Source organism: Cyanistes caeruleus, chromosome 1 (assembly GCF_971803275.1).
Source record: "Cyanistes caeruleus chromosome 1, bCyaCae1.hap1.1, whole genome shotgun sequence".
Lineage (NCBI taxonomy): Eukaryota > Metazoa > Chordata > Aves > Passeriformes > Paridae > Cyanistes > Cyanistes caeruleus.
In genome coordinates this window covers 78,283,925-78,306,032 of record NC_141701.1, presented here as the reverse complement: position 1 = coordinate 78,306,032, position 22,108 = coordinate 78,283,925, and the positions used below count along the sequence as shown (strand labels likewise).

At 36.8% G+C, this 22,108-nt stretch overlaps 1 protein-coding gene across 1 annotated transcript in view; it reads left to right on the top strand.

Annotated features, from left to right (window-relative positions):
- Positions 1-22,108, top strand: part of CDH12 (cadherin 12) — a 156,222-nt gene that overhangs the window by 122,586 nt on the left and 11,528 nt on the right. The window contains exon 7 of the mRNA XM_023922145.2: positions 16,353-16,489. Coding sequence (XP_023777913.1) covers positions 16,353-16,489 — 137 coding nt within the window. The remainder of the gene's footprint in view (positions 1-16,352; positions 16,490-22,108) is intronic.

The following is a 22,108-nucleotide window of genomic DNA, read 5'->3' as shown; positions in this document are numbered from 1 at the left end:
ACACATATTGGCTTCTCTGGAAGGCAAAAATGCCCCATCCTCCTCCTTCTTTCCTTAGGCTGATGTCATATGGTACGGTCTATCCCTTTTGTTAATATAATTGGCATAGCTGTGTCCCCTCCCAGGATCTTTGGAAATGTTAGAGACATAGAGTTGATGCTGTACTAGAGCTGTACAACAGTAACCAGTGTTACCGTTCAAAATACTGGTGTGTTATCAACAACTTTCTAGGTACCCATGCAGAGCACAGCACTGTGAAGTCTGCTATTGGAAAATTAATTCCATCTCAGCCAGACCCAATACACCAGTGCATAAGTATTCAATATTCCATAAGTTTTATATCCTCTAAATGAAAAAAACAAACAAAAACCAGCAAAACAAGACCATAAGAAGAAGGCGTTGAATGTGTTTACAAGTTCTTGTTGTATCTTAACCAGTCATGCTCTGTTAGGTGTTTAAAATCTAGATCATCTCATAGATCTAAAGAATGACTTCATCAATTTCATCATATTGCAAAGGATTCCAAGCAAATTCTGAGTAAATATGCCCTCCTAACAAATGGGGAAAAGCAAATAATGCTCTTTGAAGATGCAGACCATACAGTTACTGGATAGTACCAGTAATAATACAACCACTGGTTATAGTTTCTCTACGAAATTCATTCATTTTTTGTGAAATGTTTTCCTGGAATGGTTTAGCCATTAAGAAGTATGTAACAGAAAAAAAAAAATAGTCAATAGTCTGCCAAACAATAAAGACTGGGATAAAATCTGCTGTGTATGCAACAGAAGGCAAAACTCCAGAGAGTAAGACAAGCTAGAACAGCTTACATGAAAAGAAACAGTATTTGTTCCAGCAACTAAATCCATGTTATCAGACAAAAATTTTTTGTCTGTTATGTTAGTCACATCAGGAAGGGGGAGATAACGACTAAGGATGAAAACCGGATTCAGCTGTTAAAGAAAAAATATTTTGCTGGAGGACATTGAAAATGGCGAGGGTTATATTGTTTTTCTCTTTTTTTCTGTTACTGCTATCAAATTTTTAGACAATTCAGAAGCCTTAAAGGTTTGTTTTGTAGGAAGGTATTTGCTAGAGATGTTGGAGTAAAAGGGCACAGAGCATACATTCAGTAATGAGCAGGAAATTAAGCACAAGGAGAAAAAGCTGCAGGTATTCAACACCTGCAAGGGTGACTGGCTTTGCAGCTGTTTTAGAACATTACCCCAGTGCACCTAATTTTCAAACTGTGTTAAATCTGGAGCTTATGTGTCTCAGGTGATCTGTTTTGTCTATTCCCATTTTATCCATAGTGCTTCAAGAAATGCTCAGCATACATGTTAAGGTGAAGTCCTATGTACTTTTTGGACATTAAAAATCCCAAAGCACTTGCAAAAATGGCTCTGATCTCATTTTCTTCTCAGACTCCTCTATTTTATTACAGTTTGAAGACGACTGGGAGGGAAAAAAAGCTGCTCTCCTGTAGTGTTTTACAATGTCTGTAATTTGTAATTATGCAAGTTTTTGGTAAAGATCTTTGTACTTCTGCAACAAGGGGTTTTAAGACTTCCTAAAAATTTCTGGTTTTATGCATCCATGCAGCATGAATATTATAGACAAAGCTGTCTAAATAACAAGAAAGCAGAAATGGAGGGCAAGACTGAATTACCTGCAGTACCTCCTAGTGAGCTCTGTCTAACACTGTGTGAGAGAAGTTCAACAACTTTGCACTGACACGTCTGAAGTTGTCAGATTTCCATGGAGATGATCTTCTGGCATAAAGTATACGAGCATTATTGTCCCTGATGTGAATCCCAGACGACTCTAATTAACAATGAGTTCCATACTCTGTGCCAAAACACTGTCCTTCAAGTTTTCTCTGCTTGATTTGGGCATTTTGCCTTATGAACTGAAAGAACCACCCAAAGCTGTGGGGACTGTGCATTTTCTTGACCAAGTCCAGAGTAATGAAATTGTGATTTTAAAGTAAAAAGCCATGTGTACTATCTGTTGGTCAGTCCTGTCCTCAGTATCTTGGGAATAAGACTATATTCCCTTCCCTGCAAGTGTTTCCAATAGAAAAGCCTTTTTTTTTTTTTTTTTTTTTTTTCACAAGTTCACAATGATCCATACAATTTTAGGAATAGGTTCTATTTTCCCAGAAAAATACTTCGTTATGTTAATATCAACAAAATTTCTTCCAGAGTCCTAGAAAAACATATCTTAATGTACAAGCACTGACAAGATGAATTAAAGCATATGAGTTTGACTTTTCATTCCCATAATTTTTCCGACTTTTTTGTGCCTACATTTTTTAAATTTACTTATTCATCAAAAAGAAATATCCCACCCTGTGACATTAAAATGTATCTTACAGTTGCATACATATATAGACAATCTGGGACATCCAGTTCCAGCACCTCAAGTGTCTTCATTTAATAACAGATCAAGTAACAGCTATTTTTCTGTGTATGGTATCATGCTGGAGAGAAACAAGGCAGTTTTGTACAGATAAGAGATGTTGAGATGCATGAATTTTGGTTCCTTTTCAGCTGCTCTGGTGGTTTTGCACACTTCTTGCTCTGTTGCCTCGTGTTGTTTTCTGATGTAATTTTAGCTATACTCCATCCTTTGCGTTTTATGAAATCCCTGTCATACACCCCACTTTTAAAACCTCTATTCCAAGTTCCAATTAATCCAAAATATCTAATTCAAATCCTTGAAGAACTACTTCTCAGTTTCTGCTGCAGATGCCTTGGTATTGTTTTCTGTCCTCCTACCAGCCTAAAGTTTTCTTTTATCTCTTATGCTCTGACTAATAGTAGTCTCCTATTCCACTGTCTGTCTTTCTCTCATGGCTGGTTTCTGTATTTTTACTGCTGAACCATCTCCCATTATCTTCATTGGTGTCCTGCTCTACCCTCTTCTTTTCTTCTGCTGAGGACAGACACCTTTTTTGATCTCAGTGTCTCAATGTATATGTTTCACTTTGTTCCAGCTACCATCTTCTTTTAAAAACTATGGAAGCTGAGTTTCCCTCCAACATTTTCTCTGAATCCCAAGGTGTATAGTTGGCAGACACATCTGCTCTTTCTGCACCATCCTCTCCTCTCCATTCTCATTTGGCTCAGGGAGCACCAAGCTACCATATACTCAACAAGATTCTCATCTACTTACCTTCCAGCAATGAACTCCTGCTTCCAGCTCCCACTTTTCCTCACTTTCTGACTCTTCCTCTGTTCTCTGTTTTCTAGCTTCATGACCTCATGCAATCACATCCTTTACTCCACTTCCCTTTTCCTGTAAGCTTTGCCTCTATGGTCCCGTGCACTGCTCTGCCATTCTCTAGGTTTGAATGACCGTCAGCAACCGGGTGGTTTTAAGGAACTGGACAGAAAAGTGACTTCTCTTCAAACACAAAAGCAGAAAAATCCTTCTCTTCTGTGCATAGATTCTGTGTCAAAATGAGCTGTTTTCTAGCAGCACAGTCTCTGCTTTACCCTTACCATGAAACAAGGTGTGAATAACAAATTATTGTGGCAATCACCTTCATAGTAGTTTAAATTACTACATTTTATTTTACACTTGCAGTGGATTAGATTCAGACAGTTATCACAGCTCATCTGGTAAGTGGCTCAGTTGTATCAACTCAGGGTCTGTGGTACATTGATTCAGCAATCGGCTTGGAGCTACCACAAGAAGAAACTACAAAAAAAAAGGTGTGAATTCGTCTTAACCTTAATCTTCAATCTATATACTTAAGGCTGAAGAGATCCCACATGATCAGTGGGGAAAGTAAATGTAGTCACTCATTAGCTCTCTGTGATGTCTGCAGAAGGTTCACTGGAAACAGATGGAGTTGTGCGTTAAAAATCCTTCCTTGCAATTTTGGGACACATGCAGACTGACATTTTGATCTGTGTGGGTTTTCTTGAGCCTGGCAGGAACATGGAGCAAAGATAAGTAGTTTCTGGCACAAGTCAGCAAGACTGTGCTAGTAAAAAATCAGACCTTTCCAAATAAAAGACTGGTGGGATTCATTTGGCATGCATAAATTTTCCTAGATCAACTCCTGGATGCACTTGAAGCGTGAAATATTATTTCCTAAGTCCAGCAAGTCAAAAGCAAATGAAAACAAAGTCTAAAACTGAGAGAGGCCAGTAACCTTTATTTACAGTTAGTAATTAATCAACTTACTGAAGCTTGTGAAAAACAGCAAGTGATCTTCTGTTGGCATATGCAGTCATATTACGCTATAAAATGTCAGTCAGGAGATTGAACTGAAATAGATGTGTAGTCCCAAGAAGTTAATGGACTCCAGCTCTCAGTGAATGCCCTGTTTGTGAAGGAAGTGGATGCTGGAAATCAAGAAGTATGCATTCAGATCCAAGGCAAAGAGCAAACAAGGAAAACTTTTAAATTAATCAAGAACAGCTAAGTAACCAAAGTGAGGGGAAAGGAACAATATGATCATAATAGTTCATAATAGTTTCTGGTTTATTTCACAGCACTTGTACCACCTGGTGATGCAATTTCATAAAGCCAATCAGTTCTCATCCCAGAGACACAAATCGCAATTTTACATCAAATAATAATCTTCCTGATTTTTCATCAAGAACTGTTATTCCAAATTTCTTCAGGAATGGATTTCTCAAGGATTCTAGAAAGCAACTGTGAGATTAAAACAGACCTTTAATGACTACATCTATTATTATTTCACCTCGATTGGTGAACCTCTCAGGGCTTGAAAGAGAATTATGAGGGTTCAGGACTTAAAATTATGTCTAAGAAAAACCTATGTGCTACAGGGAGGAGTGTTAGTTGGCAATCTGAACTTGGTACACCAAGGCCACCCCAAAGCTATCTCACTAGTATAAAATAATAAATAAGCTTCCCAATATTTTTCATTTAAGGTCTTTCATCCCTGTCCACAAGGATAACTACTACTGCAACTTAGTCAGATTCCAAGTTCTTTCCTTCTGAATTTGTCTTTTAGGTGTATTTGTAAGCATTGACTATAATTTCCTGCCCTAAAATACTCAAATTTATTATTATGTTTAAATAGTTATTGCATACAGTTTCTTATATATTTTTCACTTCGTTGTTTTCAGTTTAAATAGTAAAGTTTGAGCAACAGGGTTTTTGAGAGTTTTACATTTTTTGAGATCTCTGTGTTTTGAAGTTTCAGTCATATTCTGACTGTAGACACAAACAAATCTCAGATATTTCTACTATTACTGTGTCCTAATTCTGGGCTTCTCACACAAGAAAGACATGGACATACTGCAGGGAGTCCAGAAAAGGGTCTTGAAGATGATGAAGGAACTGGAGTACTCTTTCTATGACGAAAAGGCTGAGAGAATTGGGAATGTTTGGTCCAGGGAAGAGAAGGCTTAAGAAGGTCTTATAAGTTATATAATATATAATTTAAGTTATAAAGTTATAAATGCACTTAGTGCACATAGGAGCACCTGAAGGGAGAGTGCAAAGAGGAAGAGACAATTTCTCAGTGGTGTCCAGGGACAGGACAAGAGGCAGTGGGCACAAACTGAAACACAGGTTTCCTCTGAATATCAGGAACAGGAAACACTTCTTGCTGAGGGGTTGACCAAGCACTGGCACAGATTACCCAAGCAGGTGGTTGAGTGTCTCTCTGTGGAGATATTAAGAAAAAAACATTTGGGGTTGATCCTGGGTGAGTGGCTCTGCTCTCACAGATGTCTCTGCTTGAACAGAGGGTTGGTTTGGAAGAGATGACCTCTAAGAGGCCCCTGCCAACCTCCACCCTTCTCTGATTCTGTGACATTCATCTTTAATAAGCTGGAACAGAATCTTTGGAAAATAAAGGCAGGGAATCATCTATGATGGCTGAAAAGACTGCTGTCAGCATTTATTGAAATAGTAAGTATACAGATCTATAACAGATTATTTTAGAAAATAAATAAGAAAATAGGAAGGAATTTCCTGTGAAGGAAACACAGCACAGAAATTCAGCTCAGATAGAAGGAGAGAGGAACCAATTTTAGAAATAAGTGATGAGACCTGATGTTGCTCAGGTCAGACCATCATCATGCAAATGGGAGTAAGGAGATGCTTACCCAGCAACTTTTGCCTGGTGCCTTCACAAAATTCATAAAACCCTTGAAAAGGTGACTTTATACTTATACTGACCTCTGCAGATTCTGCATTCCTTGATACATCAGAGGTTAGGGAGGAGAAATGAAAGAGGAAAATGCAGCAGCTCTGCAGCATCAGAGCTGTTCTGAATAATCTCTAATTTTATAAGCACTTCACCAAATGAGCTCCAAAGCAGCACAAAGAAGCACCCAATTCTTGACTTCACTGTTTCTCCTTGCAGATCCAGCTGACAATCCAAGTGAATCCCAACTGATGATCTAAGCAAGCAATAAATCTTTTACTGTGTGCTGCAGTTTCCTCTAGTCAGCATGGTTATTTTATTTGCTTTTCCTTTGCATCAGCATTTTACTTCAGCTTTTTTAATGGATAAAAATATAAGATATTTGTTCAGATTTTGGCTCTAAAAGATATAGAACAGAGTTAATATTTATGTATTTACACAATGCAAAAGAAAACAATCAAAGATTATTTCTATTGGATATATGCCAGTAAACCAGCTCCCCTTTATAGTATTTATGATATTTAATGCCTTAGCACTTAGGAAGACAAAGCATTCCAGGCCAGGCATGGGAACAGAAGCCCAGAAAGCACCTCTGTCTTATCCTTTGGGATTTATGTCAGATGCACCCAAGTGCAAAACAAAGTTTAGGCTTCTCCTGAGGCTGACTATCTGATGGAGTCATAGCATCTGCTTTCCCCCTCTCAGCTTTCTTAAGGGTTGAAGTATCAATTCAAGTTTACTTGTTCCATCCTTCTATATTCACTCTGTCCATTAGTAGAGATACTCATCCAGACACTCATCCCATCATGCTCTTACCCCATCTATAACCAGCAAACCTCTTTTCACCAAGTGTGATATGTGCCCTCTGGTGCCTGTGTACCTCAGTGAACGCAGGTGGTGGGTTCTTCCTGATATGGGCTGGATGAAAGGGGAAAGAACAGACCATGGGCAGCTGGGCAAAAGTCAAATGCACACCTTTCAAAATCAGGGTGAAGTGGTGTTCAGGCCCTATAATGTCTGGTGTTGGTATAGAAAGTGCTCTAGTGCTTTCCCACCATAGCCGAATTGACTGCTAAGCCAGGGGTGAGGGTGTTAAGTCCAACATGCCTTCTACTGCTGTTCACAGTCCAAAAACTGAGACTTAATTAAACTGTAGGACAAAGCTTTCCCTCTGCCTGGATGTCTTGCAGCTCTGCCTGCTCAATGAAGCAGGAAAAATGATGTTGAGACTGAATAAAAACAATGTGTTTTCCAAATGACAACAGCATTTGATAAGATAGTCAGCTGGTAATGAGAAATGCAGAGCAGACACTGGAGCTGACTGCAGGGTCAGATAAGCAAATGAACAAAACTTTTAAAGGCAGAGGGAAGAGAAATTACAGGAAGTTGTAGACAGGCAGAATTGGCAGTTTGAAAGGGCTGATAACTGAACTACAGTACATTTTAATTCCTATATTACCTAGAATGTTTTACTAAAATCACTATGTAAGATTTATCAGGCTTATGAAAAGTTTAACAGCTTCCCTCACTTGACTCTGACCCATTATTAGTTTGGCTGTCTGCAGCCACTGCTTTCCTGTCAATTAATTTGCCATAATGGTTGATCTTCTCCAAAGAGGCAGAGTATAATTTATTTGCACTGATACAACTCATTCCAGATCAAGTAAGATACTGACTGCTAATATCACTGAACCATCAACATCCTGATTAAAATCACAGAAGTAAGGAGCAAGTATGAAGGACTGTGAGCCCAGTCAAAAGGTATGCCAAAGATTCAAACTGAATTCTCCCTGTGGGAGATCAAGTGTTACATGAAAGACATGAAAATGATAGGCATGGAACAATGACAAGGATCATTCATACCTTCTTCCAAGGTGTAGCAGTTCCTTTCTCCTCTTCAGTATCACCACCTGATGGACAGTATAGAAAACACTCATTGTGAGTAGGCTGAAGTACAGATCACAGGATAGCAGCCTGAGAAATTACACTGCTGACCTCCTTTGGAAGAGGGTACAGAGAAGGAAACTTATTTGGGCTTCTGTCAAACTAATCCCAAAATTCTCTGCTTCTTAAGGCATATTTTAACTAATGCAAAACTATGCTTCCTAAAAAGGAAGGATCACTGGGATCTTCAAAAGCACTCAGCCTGGACTATCGCAAAAATTTTATCTCAGGGTTTTGTGCATTTGAAAATCTCTGCAAAATCATGCAGAAATATGGATTTTTGTGTGAAATGCTGAAAGAAAAATCACAGTAAATCTGACAGAAATATTTTAATATTTCAGTAAACTTAGGAGTGTGGTTTTTTTTAGGTGTGTCAAGTGTGATGTGGTATAAAGACAATTCTGGCACTTCTATAACATCACCCACACAGGCATCTCTAATTTTTGATACCTTGGAACAAAGCAACGCCTCTAAAAACTTTCAGTGTATGCTCTCCTTGTTTGTTGTGCATTATTATGTGACAGTAAAGGTACTTAGAGCAAGTTAGACCAACTGCATTGGCTGCTCATTTTTGGTTGCATTTTATTATGCAAACTTATCATCACACTTGAGGTGGTTTTTGACATCAGTTCTGCAAGCACAACTGAGCAATGACCCATTTGTGACACTGGTTAGGTCACAAAGCAGCTGAAACCAAAGTACATTTTTACAAACTCTCCCTTTTCATTTGAAAAGGAAATTGCATTTGGGAGAACTACACAATAATGTCGATTCAAAGCAGGAAGGGAGGTCAGGATAGGAGACAGCTATTTAACCTGGAATAGCAGCAGAAACTCTCCTGTGACTGTGTCTGCCTGGACACTTTGGAGAAATTTCATATTAAGATTTCATGGCAATAGTTAGATAATAGTGAATAACAGTGCTGATTCCTTTTCACACTTCAGATAGAACTGGGTTTTCTCCATTGCAGGTTTTTTGTTCATTTGTTTGTTTCTTTGTTAATGTTTATCCTCTATTTCTAGTATGCTCCCTAAAAAAGAAAAACAAAACCAACATATTTGAGACTGTTATGTACTGGCAGGAGTAGGGTTCTTCTGGGATCTACTTGTTATACATGAGATTACTGAAGGCATATGATCTGACAGCAGACCAGTCCAGGTTTCCTTTGCTTTGACCTCTAATGTCTCAGCAGTGTTCTGAAGATACTCAGTAAAGATACAGGGAATTTCTGCTGCCATTAAGGGAGATGGCTTATAAATTATTTAAAACATATAAACAATAAAACATAGTGGAACAGCATCAGCTACATGAGAACATCATTTTTTTTTTGGTTAATGACAGACAAATTTTACAACAAAATTTCAAATGTTACTTTGCTGTTATTAGTGTTAGATTTTTCTAATAGCTCTTGATATGAATATATCAGATGATGGTTTTATGTGAAAATAGGTAAGTTTGATTGCATTTACTGCCTTCAAGCAAAATATCACAGTATTAAACCCAGGGTATTAAAACTGGGAATTCTGCACATGAGAAGTCCTATGTATTTTCATTATACTAAGAAATTTATTTCTTAGGATATTTTATATTAACAGAGTTTATCCAATAACAAGTACTTTCATTTTTTAAAATATCTAATATTTCACTCATATAATAGTGTCTATGCATGCAGCACAACAGCTGATGGATTGTACAGTGTAAACAGGCACAGATTGTACAGGCATTTAAAAATTATTGTGATTGCATTAGCACAGGACAACATGAATGATGTACATAACCTACTTGCTATTGTTGAACCAGTAGTACATGAGACTTTATTGCATATTACTATGCTGCACAGAGGAGAAAAAGATTCTTTATCATTTCTGCTCCTGTAAAAATGTGTGAAACAACATTTTCAAGTTAATAGAAAACCACAAGAAACAGAGTCAAAGTTAATATTTAAGTCAAAAGGAGGTATGGAAAAGAAACTAAATTAATATAATACTGATCCAAGTGCTGTAGCCCTGAGAAAGACTGGAAATTTAACAATCCTATCTGGTCATAAATACTCAGATGACTGTATCATTTAGCACAAGAAAATAAAATGTTGTGTTAAATTTATTTATACCTGTTTGAACTTCATGACTTCTTTAGGCATGCATGGGTTACAGCAACAAGCGGGAATGTGTCATTGCTGAGAAACCTGCCAAAGCAGACAAATGCCAGGCAGACTGTGCTGACAAATTCTTGCAGTTGATGAGTCTGTGTACCCTTGTGATGCAGCAGCTCACACAGGACATCTGACTCCTCCAGCAACCCTTTGTTCCGTGGCCGGCTGGGACTCTGAGAGCAGGGACCCATGTACTTTTGAACCATTTTTCTGCAATAAAAAGAACTGCTCAGCAATTAGAAAAGCTTATGCTGGAGTATTTGATTCAATATTTTTACATTGGGGACTCATTTAAAAAATTCTTGATTATACTTTTAGCAAAATCATGAAAATCACTCCTCTGTGTTAACTGAACAGAAGATAGTTCCAGTAGTCAGCAGAAGAGTTTAGCACTTACCTTTGAGATGAGCAATAAAGTTCTGACATAGAGTTTCTCATATTTATGCATGTAAATATGGTGATAAGATTTATTTGAGTTTTACACAATGATAACTCAATGAATAGATTTAGAGTTGCAGGAGGCAAATTTTAGTGGCAGGATGGAATTTTGGAGGACAAGTGGCTGGTATCCTTCAACACATCGCATTCTCTAAGCTTTTAACTTCTTTCAGGCTTGACTTGAAGTCTGAATTTCTCGTTTCTCATTGTAGGAGTGACCTTTTCTTCTTTTCTGATGTTTTAATAATGGAAATCTTAAAAAGACCCCCCAAAAAATTGTTACATTTTACAATATTTGTAACTGCATTTATGATGAGTATGATTGGTATGATGATACTGATTCCTATTTAGCAGAGCTTATGATTACAGAGACTATAAGGACTATCATTCCACCTTTCTAGAAATTTCCTTTACTGCACAATCTCTATTAAATTACCCAGCTTGCCTTTTTAGTACCAAGTGATAGCACTTCCGTCATTCCTCTGTTGTGCAGCATAATATACAACAGTGACAGAAAGATTCTGCTACAATACATAAATTTTCCCTTCTGAGTTTTGGCCCTTCACTTCTGTGTGTTCAAAAAAATCCTACCCTCCCCTTTCTGCCGTTGAAGTTCTTCAGTTATTTGTACACCGTTATCCTGTCTGACTTTTTTCATCTCTTATCTAAGCTAAGCATATGTTAGTTCTTTTAGTCTTTCCTTATGACTTGGAAATTCCAAGACCCAAGACAGTTTTTCTTGATCCTCTGTAAGTTCTAATTTTTTTATATTTATCTATTGACATAATGCCCAGGACAAAATTGTATTGTAGAGGTGTCATGTTCTCAACATCCAGTTATATGCAGAGATCTAATAATTTCAAGCCACAGCACATGATTATTCTACTAACGAAAATTTATTTGGACTTTCAGGTAGTCTCATCACACCTAGAATCTCATTTGTATTCTTCCAATCCCTCACCCCTTTTGCCATTCCTGCTTTAATGCTCCTTTCATCTATTTAATTATACATGTATTGGAATTACAAAAAAATTTTAAATTATCACAATACCAAACTGAATTCTATTATCTTTTATTTATGTTCCCAATGTTTTTAGGCTACTATTTATTACTGCTGACATGATGGGTGGTATTTATATATCCCAAGTTGTCAAGGACCCTGAATTTGATTCAGTTGCAGTTTAATTTTTAAATAAAACTTAAAGTGAATGCAGTTGGAAAAATTTAAGGTCATATACACAAGTAGTGATCTATCTCGTATCAGAATTTTTTATTATATCCCTTACCTTTTTTTGCAATATTTTTCTTAAAAAAAGTCAGTGCTTTAAGTCACTAGGTAAGCAATGTGCTTTACATCAGCAAAGTGTGAGTTGAGACAAAATATTTTTATAGAGCTCCTCTATCACCTGGTTACATCTCCCTCTCAAATTAAAAAGAATCAATAGGAATTTCTGAAGAAATGTTTATTGAGCACAAAAGCACAATGATCAGAAGCCATTAACCTTCAAATATCTAATTTTGGTTGTGCTGATCTCATATTGCCACTTCCTTTTTTATCTTACACCTTATCTATTATCTGTGCTTTAGCAGCCTTTAAGGTCAATCCTTGAGTTTCACCTCTTTGGCACTTGGCCCTAATGTTCCCAGCATAGCTTTAAAGCACTTTTCTTTCTCTAAAACACATACACTTTTAAATGTCTTAACTTGCTCATTTCCTGGCTTAAATAATGGGATCATAACATCAAGAACAAGCATTTCCCATGATAGACATAAGAAATCTTCTCCTCCACATTTTTAAGACCAAAAAATACATCCTGAGTCCTAAGCTTCACAGCCTCCTTAGCATCCTGCCCCCTCCCATCCCTTCAGAGCATGTTGTCACACGGGTTTCTCCAGCAGCACAGGACAGCTGTCCAGTTCTTTTATTCATGGCATAACAGCCTGAAGCAACTACAGTTGTCTGCTGGATGGCTCAGAGTTCCTGTTATCCTCACAAGGATGACCTGCTGTCACTCATGTATTCAATAGCACTCCATCTGCATCTCCTGTGCTGCAGCAAGAAAGAGTTAACTCTGCCTTCCTTGCTGTCCTCTTCCCTTTGCAAGGAGATGAACCCTCTTCTGTGGGAGTGTTCTGTGGGAGCTTGTGAGGGACATGCAGCCTCACTGTCTAGCCAGGGTGAATGTCCATAGTTCTTGGAGCTCCTAAGAAGTCAGTGTGGACTCTGGGTGAGCCTTACAGGCTTGAATCTTGTAATTTTATAAACTGAATAGCTCCATTCTGTCTCTTCTATCCAGCATGATGTCCAAATGCAGCTATTCTAGAGACAACTCAGAGAGTGTTAGCAAAGATATACCCTTCCACACACTCCCTGCCATCAACAATATAACCTGGAATACACTTCTCTGCTGGAAAGAATATTCAGGGAGACATGTAAGTCGAAATTTCTTCCCTGTCAGTGAATATGAAGGATATCACTGTCTGGTACTGAAAACTGCCAGGCAGGCCTGTTCAGGGGCTTCTGAAAAATAATTCTGCTTTGTCCTGTAGCAACAAGTAAGTTCTCCCTAACTTTTCAAGGAAAGAAATGCCTCTTAGTATTAGTGCACTTATCCATGGTCTGTCTTGCAGGCACTCTGAGCAGTCAAATAAACCAACCTCAGTTGCTTCAAACTGCTAGAGCATGACTGGAAGATCTAGACAGCTGTCCTAATACCAGTATTTCAACAGTGTTCCTCTGTGTATCCCAACCTCACAAGAAATGTCAGGCTTTATGTCACAGATATCTGGGTTTATCTCTGGAAAGTTACTGACTTTTCTGGTTGGAGACATTTTTGCCATTTCTCCTCTTCTTCAAAGTATTTCCTCCATGTTAAGGGCAGAGCTCAGTCTATGCAGTTTGCCTTAGAAAGAGATTAGCTGTTGCTGTCCTATTTACAAAAAATCGCACACTAAGCATCTGCCTGTGAAAGTGATTTCTGCCTATAAAAGGAAATTACATTTTCTTAGGGCCTTTGCCAAAAGTGACCTCCCCTTGGGGTGTCTCAAAAGACTTCCGTTTCAAGACCAGGTAGATGGTCTCCCATTCACTATTTTCTTAAGCTTTACAGACTTACTGATGTATTGGGAGTAATTCTGTGTCCAGAAGATCTTCCTGTAAAGGGATTTTCTGCTAGGTATGTTTTCTTGGGTACTATACATGGAGAACCAATGAAAGGAGGAAGGATGGATGCTTGTTTGCAGCTTTTCCTGTCAATTTATCTGGTTTAGACAATACATCTCCAATAACAATGCCTATACCTCTCCATTCTGTAGTCTAATTGAATATGTAGATTCTTAAAATGAGAGAAGCTGAAACAACATGCCTAGTTTAAGCTTATGCACAGCACATGGAGAGAGAAGGAAGGGATGTCTCTAAAGATAATGCCAAAATTAAAATAAGTAAATAAAAATACCAGCAGTGCTAATGGTGATGACAATAGTTTTCACACTATTAACACAGTGAGGGTGAAGGCAATGAATTTGGAAGAACTGCTACAGTTCTGCTTTTATCAATGTGTTTAATTCCCATTTCCATGGAACCTACAAGGAATTCTGCCATACGTACCAGCAGGAGTAGTGCTAGTCTTGCAGTGCTTACTGCAGACTTTGATCCTGTTGATGCTTATGTTTAGGCACACTGGGCCTGTGCATGAAGTTAATCACCTGTGTGAATGATTCCAGACAGACAATCAGATTCTGATCCTACAAATATTCGTGCTTGAACTTCACTTCAAACACAACAGTGTTCATGCTTAATATCTTTTCTGTACTTTCAAAGCCTCCTGGTGAAGGAAGCCATCCCCTACACGGTGCTTTTTTCCCTGGCTCATACTGTGATGTGCAGGGTACTCAGGCAAAGTTAATCTTCCTAAGGAGAAATAAAAGCCAAGTTGCTTTCTCATGCTTTGAACTCATTTATTTGTGTGTTGCTGCATATTTAATTTTGGAAGAAATTATAATTTATTAAACATGAAAAGCCTGACAGAATAATTTTGCTGCTCCTGAGAGAATATCTTAGGGTAATGATATTTCTAATAAATGGTTTATATATTTTTCATAATTTTAATGTCAAGCAAATTTGAACAAAGAGATTGAAATTACAAATATGGGTAGATAAGAATATCATATTCAAGAAAATATGCCCGCTCAACTATGTAAAAGGATACATGCTGCCTTTAGCAAACCATTTCTGAAGCTTTTCAATTAAAGCTGTAAGCTGGTAATGATGACTTGTCAAAAGACAAACTAACCTATTTCATCTACAGATAGGATATTTTTTGGTGATTTTGGTTGAACAAAATGTCTCCAAACAAACACATCACCTTATTTGTGGCTTTTTTACTCTTCGAGTCTTCCAGAGCTTTTGGCATTCTTAGTACCAAGTAGAAATATTTTCCTTGCGATTATGACATATTCTCCTTCCTACCATTGCTTCCTCCTACAGAAGTAAACAAACACAGTGTTTATCATTCCATCCCCTCTATATTAAATACAGAAATAACTCTAATTAGAGATGAAAAAACCAGCTTTTATTCTTATTCTCAGTGGTTTACGTGAATTGAGGTGTGATAGGAGTGGTTCTCTAGGCTTTATAATATTCTGAATGTGCTTGTTGTTGAACGCCATTTTGTTCTTATTGCCTACTGCTCACAAATGACTTTCTCAATTTCATCCTGCCTAGTTTTTGAGAAACACTATCAAGGTATGAAGAGACTAACAATGAAAAGGAAATTAGTAGCTGGCGGCAATTGCATCAGAAGAAATATTATTCTGTTATGACTGCAAACAGTAGTATCAAATGTGAAAATAGACTTTCAAATTAATTAGCATTTAAGGGAAATGGGTTTGGGATAGCTATCACGTTGCTTTTAAGCAGCTGTGTTTACAGGTGCATCTCTGCTTTCTATTCCTCACTTGAGAAAAATAAGAAATAAGTAGACATTTCTAGATTAAAATTTGTTCTTTGTTCATGCTTCTTGAAAATAAAGGATCAGGAAAACAAAACAAAATAAAACAAAACAACACAAAACAATGGTATTTACCTGTTCCTCACAAGTCCAGTGAAAGGTACCTCTATTCTTCACAAAAGCAAAGTGTTGTTTATTGATTCTATATATGTGTGGGAATAAGCATACTCTTCTCCATCTCCCTTGCTGTTGCCCTGCCAAAAACCTTTAGGACATCTCTTTGTGAGGATATGTCCAGCCCACTGCAGCTACAAATGTATGTAAAGGGACTGGATCTGGCACACTCTTTGTCACCATCCATACCTCAAGCCCTATTTCACATACCTTTTCTCTTTTTCCCTCTAAGCCTATATAGTACAGTCCCAAACTGGCTGATATAAGTAATCAGGGTCGCAGAAGATTGCATCAGCTTCTTGGGACTTCAAGGTTTTCAATAATCTAAACACCAGGAGTATTAAGTCTTTTATTATATCTTATTATTTCCCCTTGAGCATTCCAACTCTGCAAAAACAGAAATAAACAAATCATTCTTTATTGTCTTCCTCCTGAAAGGATGGTAATAGCTGGGAAGAGAAAAATAACAAAACTAGAGGTGGCTACACTGCTGCTATGATAAATGAGTAATCTTTGCACATTTGCATCTGCTTTCTTTAATATTTTTCACATACAGATACTTCATGGATTGGAAGAACGATGTGGACAGCTACTTTACAATAGATGCTACTGAAGGAACCATTGCTACTAATGAATTACTGGACAGAGAAAGCACAGCACAATACAATTTCTCTATAATTGCAAGTAAAGTTAGTAAGTATGACACAAACTGAATTAATATGCTAATATGGTATTTTTCTCGGAATGTAATGCTCAGGTATAAATATAATGTGAAGAGTGCTTGAATTGCCAAGAGTTTATTTAAGAAGGTTCAATGAATATCATTTTCCCAGACTTGTGAGGATAATTGTGATGTTCAATCAGCCCTGTTTATTAAGGTTTTGCTAGCAGACCTCATGTAAGCACAATTCCTTTAAAAGCTGAAATACATTTTGTCAGCATGGAGAGCATGAGGAGCTGTATGTGTGACTTCCAGTTCTGATTTCTGATTTTGTAAGTCACTTCATATGAAATTAGGTTAATCAAATAACAGGTCTGTCAATGTGCTTTTTGAAGAAAAATTTAGAAATTTAAATTTAGAAAAATGTAAAGAGTCATTTGATACTCTGATAAAAAGTAAACTAAAATTGTCAAGATTTAATGTTCTAAATGAACTAATCTGTGTGCTGTATCACTGCTCTTTTATCTCTGCCCAAAATTTTATGCCTAACCCCTTCTTTTCTTGTCCTACATGATTTGTGGTGGGATAATTTAAATTCTTGTCTTTGTGTCTTCTGCATAGCCTTTTTTTTTATAAGAAGTCCCTTCTTCCACTCTATCATGTAGCTGCAACTTTCTTCATTGCCATCCACATGTGTGGCAATTCTCATTCATGTCTCATTGTCGAACTGTAACTCTCATAAGTGTATCTCACGCTTTGAGTACAAGTCTTTTGGTCTCCCAGCAGTTGTGCAAAGGCCACAGAATTCTTTCTGTTGACATCAACAGGCTGTAGAAGAGGATCCTGCTGTATTTCTTATTCATTCTATGTTTATATGTCAAAAAATGCAAGTTTCTGTAGCAAAGAACATGTTTTCTTTAATTTATTGCTTGGCTGAGTCTTCAAAAGTTAATACATGTTACCAACAGGAAGATGGAGATTTGGGAAGCAGAGATGCTAAGTATTATTTCAGATAAAAACACAGATTCTTAGTTGGAGTTATCTCAAAAAGAACCATGGGCTCACTTCTTATAACCTGAAAATATAGAGAACACCAGTCAAATGAACACTTGAATTTTATCCATAGATTGGAAAAGACATAGACTAACAGAGAAGCCTAAACTGTCAGAAGTGGTTGAGTTCATGGAGATACATGTGCAACTGTACATTCACAGAAAATCCAGCAAAACTCCAATTTGTTTCCAGAGAAACTGAAAGGCAGGCAGACACAGAAGGAAGACACAGGCAGACACAGAAGGAAGCTCTCATCATGGTATATGTTTCAGTAAAGCTTTAGACTTAATAGTGGGCAAAGGATATTTGAGATTTGTAATTTTTTTTTTTCCTGCAGTAAGGAAAAATTTTAATAAACTTGATTTAAATCTGTTTATTATTCCCAAGAGTAACTAAAGATTTCTAAAACCTGAAATTTATTTGTCCATGGACATATATGTAACAGGATGACATTTAAGCAGAGCTGTAGCAAACTTGATATATTTTGAAATCCCCAGTTTTATCAATTGCTATGTTAAGAATCTGCACCTAAAACATAGCTGTGCTTCATTGCAGCATATCCCAAAATATTTATACATTGACCATTATCTATAATGGCAACAACAATTTCTTTATCTCTACTACAATAGTGAGGAGGATTCGAGGTGTAGTAACTGTCAAAACCTTATGTGCAATTGTCTGACTAAGAGCATAGAAATAAAGGTGGAGGATTGAGGGATGACACACCGCACAAAAGCAAAATATAACAGATAGAGAGAAAATAAAATTGAAAAAGATTGAGGAGAAATTGCTATATTTGAAGAATTACTGATACAAAAAATTGCTGTCCAGTGTTGACATAGAAACTGAAACTGTCATTCCTTATCATGGAAAAAAACACACTGAGAAGTGCCTTGACATATACATGACTATGTAAAAAGGTGGGCCAATATTGAAATTAGCTGCTTAAACTTTCTTCAGAAAAGAACAGATAGTATTGCTATTGAAGTATTTTCACTTCTTGGTGATCTTATCTTGCTGTAAGGACATATATGTATATATATATAAAATTTATAAAATAAAAATGAGTAAGTAGACTCATAACCAGTAGCAGACATATGATGTTATTTAAAAACTGCATTGCTAAAATTTTGTTTTCTCATTGTGAGAGAATAACAACAGCAAAACCACCCACATGTTTTAGTCACATCCTAATGGTCATTCTATAAACTAAATTTTGTTGAATTGTCCCTGAATGGAGATGTTTTTAAGCAGGAGATGGATGATTGTTCTGCAGACATGCTGATGATGAGACATACACAAAGGCGGCTGAGTACAGAACATCCCTAACTCCTTCATAGATAATAAAATATATGTGTGTAATGTATATTATAGTATTTATATATTATATATTATATATTATATATTATATATTATATATTATATATTATATATTATTATATGTTATATATTACATGCTATATGTTATATATATTCTATATATATACACATATATATTTATATAATCTATATAGAGCAAGTTCTATATAGAACAAAGTCCTTGAGCAGGTGGAGGATGTTTCAGACTCACACTGTTTTCCCCCATTTCACTTCCCAATTTCTCTGTACCTCTTTTCATTACATGACTGTATTTCATTGTAGCTTGTTGTTTTGTTTCTTAATTCTTAGAATAAATCAACACCCTAGAAGCCTGCATGGTTGCTGTTTCTGAACATTTTTGATGCCACAGAACCTATCCAAACTAATAAATTAAACATGGCTCTCATTCATTTCAAGCACAAATGCCAGCTGGCATGAAGTAGCTTATTTATATGTCTTCTTACCTTCCAGAGTCCCCATATGTAAATCAATCCTTTAGGGTAGTCCCTGCCCTTACTAATTCCCAGCACATGCATGTGAATTGTCCACAAGACCACTAGTTGCCCCAGGCCAAAACTGTACCAAGATCTGCTATAAGAGCATAATGGCATATAAATATCATAGTCCAGTGTTCAAAATTCGTCCATCTGCTGCCTAATTACATAGCATGGAAGTGTTTTTTTCCATTTTACAAAAGAGGACATAGATAAAAATGCGGAAGAGCTTACTTCTGCTTTCCTGTCCTCAAGGCATAATTTTAGGATAAAAAAAAACGTAATAATCCTTCCTTTCCAAACCATCTTCCCAGCTCACCTGTCTAGGCCAAATTTTTGAGAATGTTAAAAAAGTCACCTTAAATCTCAAGCTGGAACTGATCTTCTCCTGCATACCATAACTGGGATTAAGGAATCACCAGTTCTCCTCAATAGTCAGTATCTATTTTCTCAAATACCTTGGATTTTCACAAGCTCATTATTCAAAGAATGTTACAGGCTTTCTACTGCTGTAATAGCTTTGAACCATTAAGGTGTTGAAAAATTATGTTAATCAAGCAAAAAAAAGGAAGCAGGTTGGTCACTGTTTTACAGACAGGAAAAACAAGGGAAGATGAAGTCAACTAATTAATTAAGTTGATAAAATAAATTAATGAAGCTAATTAATTTTCCTTTATCTTACAGGCAGATTTGAAACATGAAATCAGTTTCTTAATTTCTAGGCATGTGATTTAACCAGTTTGTCTTTTAATCTGTGTAATCTGGGTTTAAAAGGCATAAACAGATGTTTTTTAGTGACCCACTCACTGATACCAGCATGCACATCACGATTGTGTTCATAGGGTTCATAACGACTTGATTTTGAGAGAAATGACAACCAAAAACCAGAGAAAATGGAGGTCAAGCCTCCATTGCATTTTAAATGCAATTCTTCATGCTTGTTCACATCAAGTATTTCACATCTTTGGTATTTTGTATGAATTCGAAGCTATACGCATTCTTCTTGCAGTCTTCATTTATATACATAAGTAGTTAAAGTGATGTCAGTGCAAACCAGAAAGAAAATCATATAAACAAAATAAAAACCTGAAATAAGTTCATCATAGATTCTGGTAATTCTGTTTACTTTCATATCTGACTTTTCCAGACCATTTATGCAATGTAAAATTGTAGTTTGCTGAAATACTTTGGAAGAGATTTTGGCCTCTAATATATCTTTCAAAGAACCACAGAGAATAAATCAGATACCATCAGTGAGAAATAAATGTAAAAACTATACCCATAGACTCATGTATATTTCCAGAGCATGCTATCTTCTTGTGATTTTGAGGGGAAAAAAAAGTCAAATCCTTTTATTAGTTTTAAAAACATAGGTCACATACTACGCAAACCATTGCAAAAAGGAGAAAAAAATCATTTAGACAAGCTACTTTACAAAAATGCAACCTAAAAGACTTCTTAAAGAAACTGGAATGTCTAGCAGAAGTTATCAAAATCATCTGATATTTCCATGTACGTGGTGCATGAATTTAGAACACATTCACTTTTTTATTGGAAAGGCATTGTGAACATATTCTTAAAAGGAAATTAAGATCTATGCCTATATTTTTAAGGTGATGCATTAATCTCTGATTTATTTGAAGAATGTCTCCTGAACTCCTGTCCTCTTCATTGTACCTTAAAATGAACACACACATAAAAAACATCTAAAGCAAAACCTGAGTTACTCCATGTGAGTTGATGCGTCCTTTTCAGTGAGTGCTTCTAGGAGGGAAGTTTTACGCCAAATTGTTTCTCCCAGTAGCTGTGTGAATTTGACCTGTTCAGGGATTTTCTGAACTCTCTATGGAGGTCTTGCCCTCTACTGAATAAAGTGACTTCTTAGTATTTTTTTTATTTCCTATTATACAAAGGAACCAATTGTGAACAAGTGATCTAGATTTCTTCCAGCTCTTCAGTCACCTAAAGAATGAGTGCCTAAACCCTAGTTGCTAGACCAAACTGTGTCTTCAATTGTACTGCACAATGCCTTGCTCCACAGAGACATTCTGCAAAAAGGGATGATGTTGAACTGGAACAAGAATTTGAAGAGATGTCATGATTTTCTATTAAATATTAAATATTTCTCTATTAAATTCACAGGTATGGATTAAAAATGTGTGATCTGGGTAGTGCATTATTGATGTCTTCTAGACTTCAAGCTGTGTTTATTGCTTGGTCAGTTTATCTATTACTTGTAAACAGGTGAAACAAAGTTCATCTTGCAGCTAGTCCCATGTAAAGAGGAAATCATTGGGGAATAACTTTGGTTTTGACAGAGGTCTCCTGAAACTACTACTGCATTTAGTAATTCCTAAGAATAAGGAAGAAATCATGCACATTCTTTACAGTGACAACGTGAAGAGACTTTGCCCCTTGCTGCATTAGTTATAAACAAATAAATGCCAAGGATTATACAAACTGCAAAGCAAGTGCCCAATGCAAATAATTTGAAGGGTCCATTGAGGGCCATGAAGATGATCAGAGGGTTGGAGCATGTCTCCTATGAAGACAGGCTGAGACAACTGAGCTTTTACAGCCTGGAGAAGAGAACAGTGTGGGATGACCTAATTGTGGCCTTCCAGCACCTGAGGGGAGCCAACAAGACAGCAGCATGTAGTGAGAGGACAAGGGGAAATGGTTTCAAACTGGAAGAGAATAGATTTGGATTGATGTGGCAGCGGCCTCAGGGAGACAAAGAGTTAC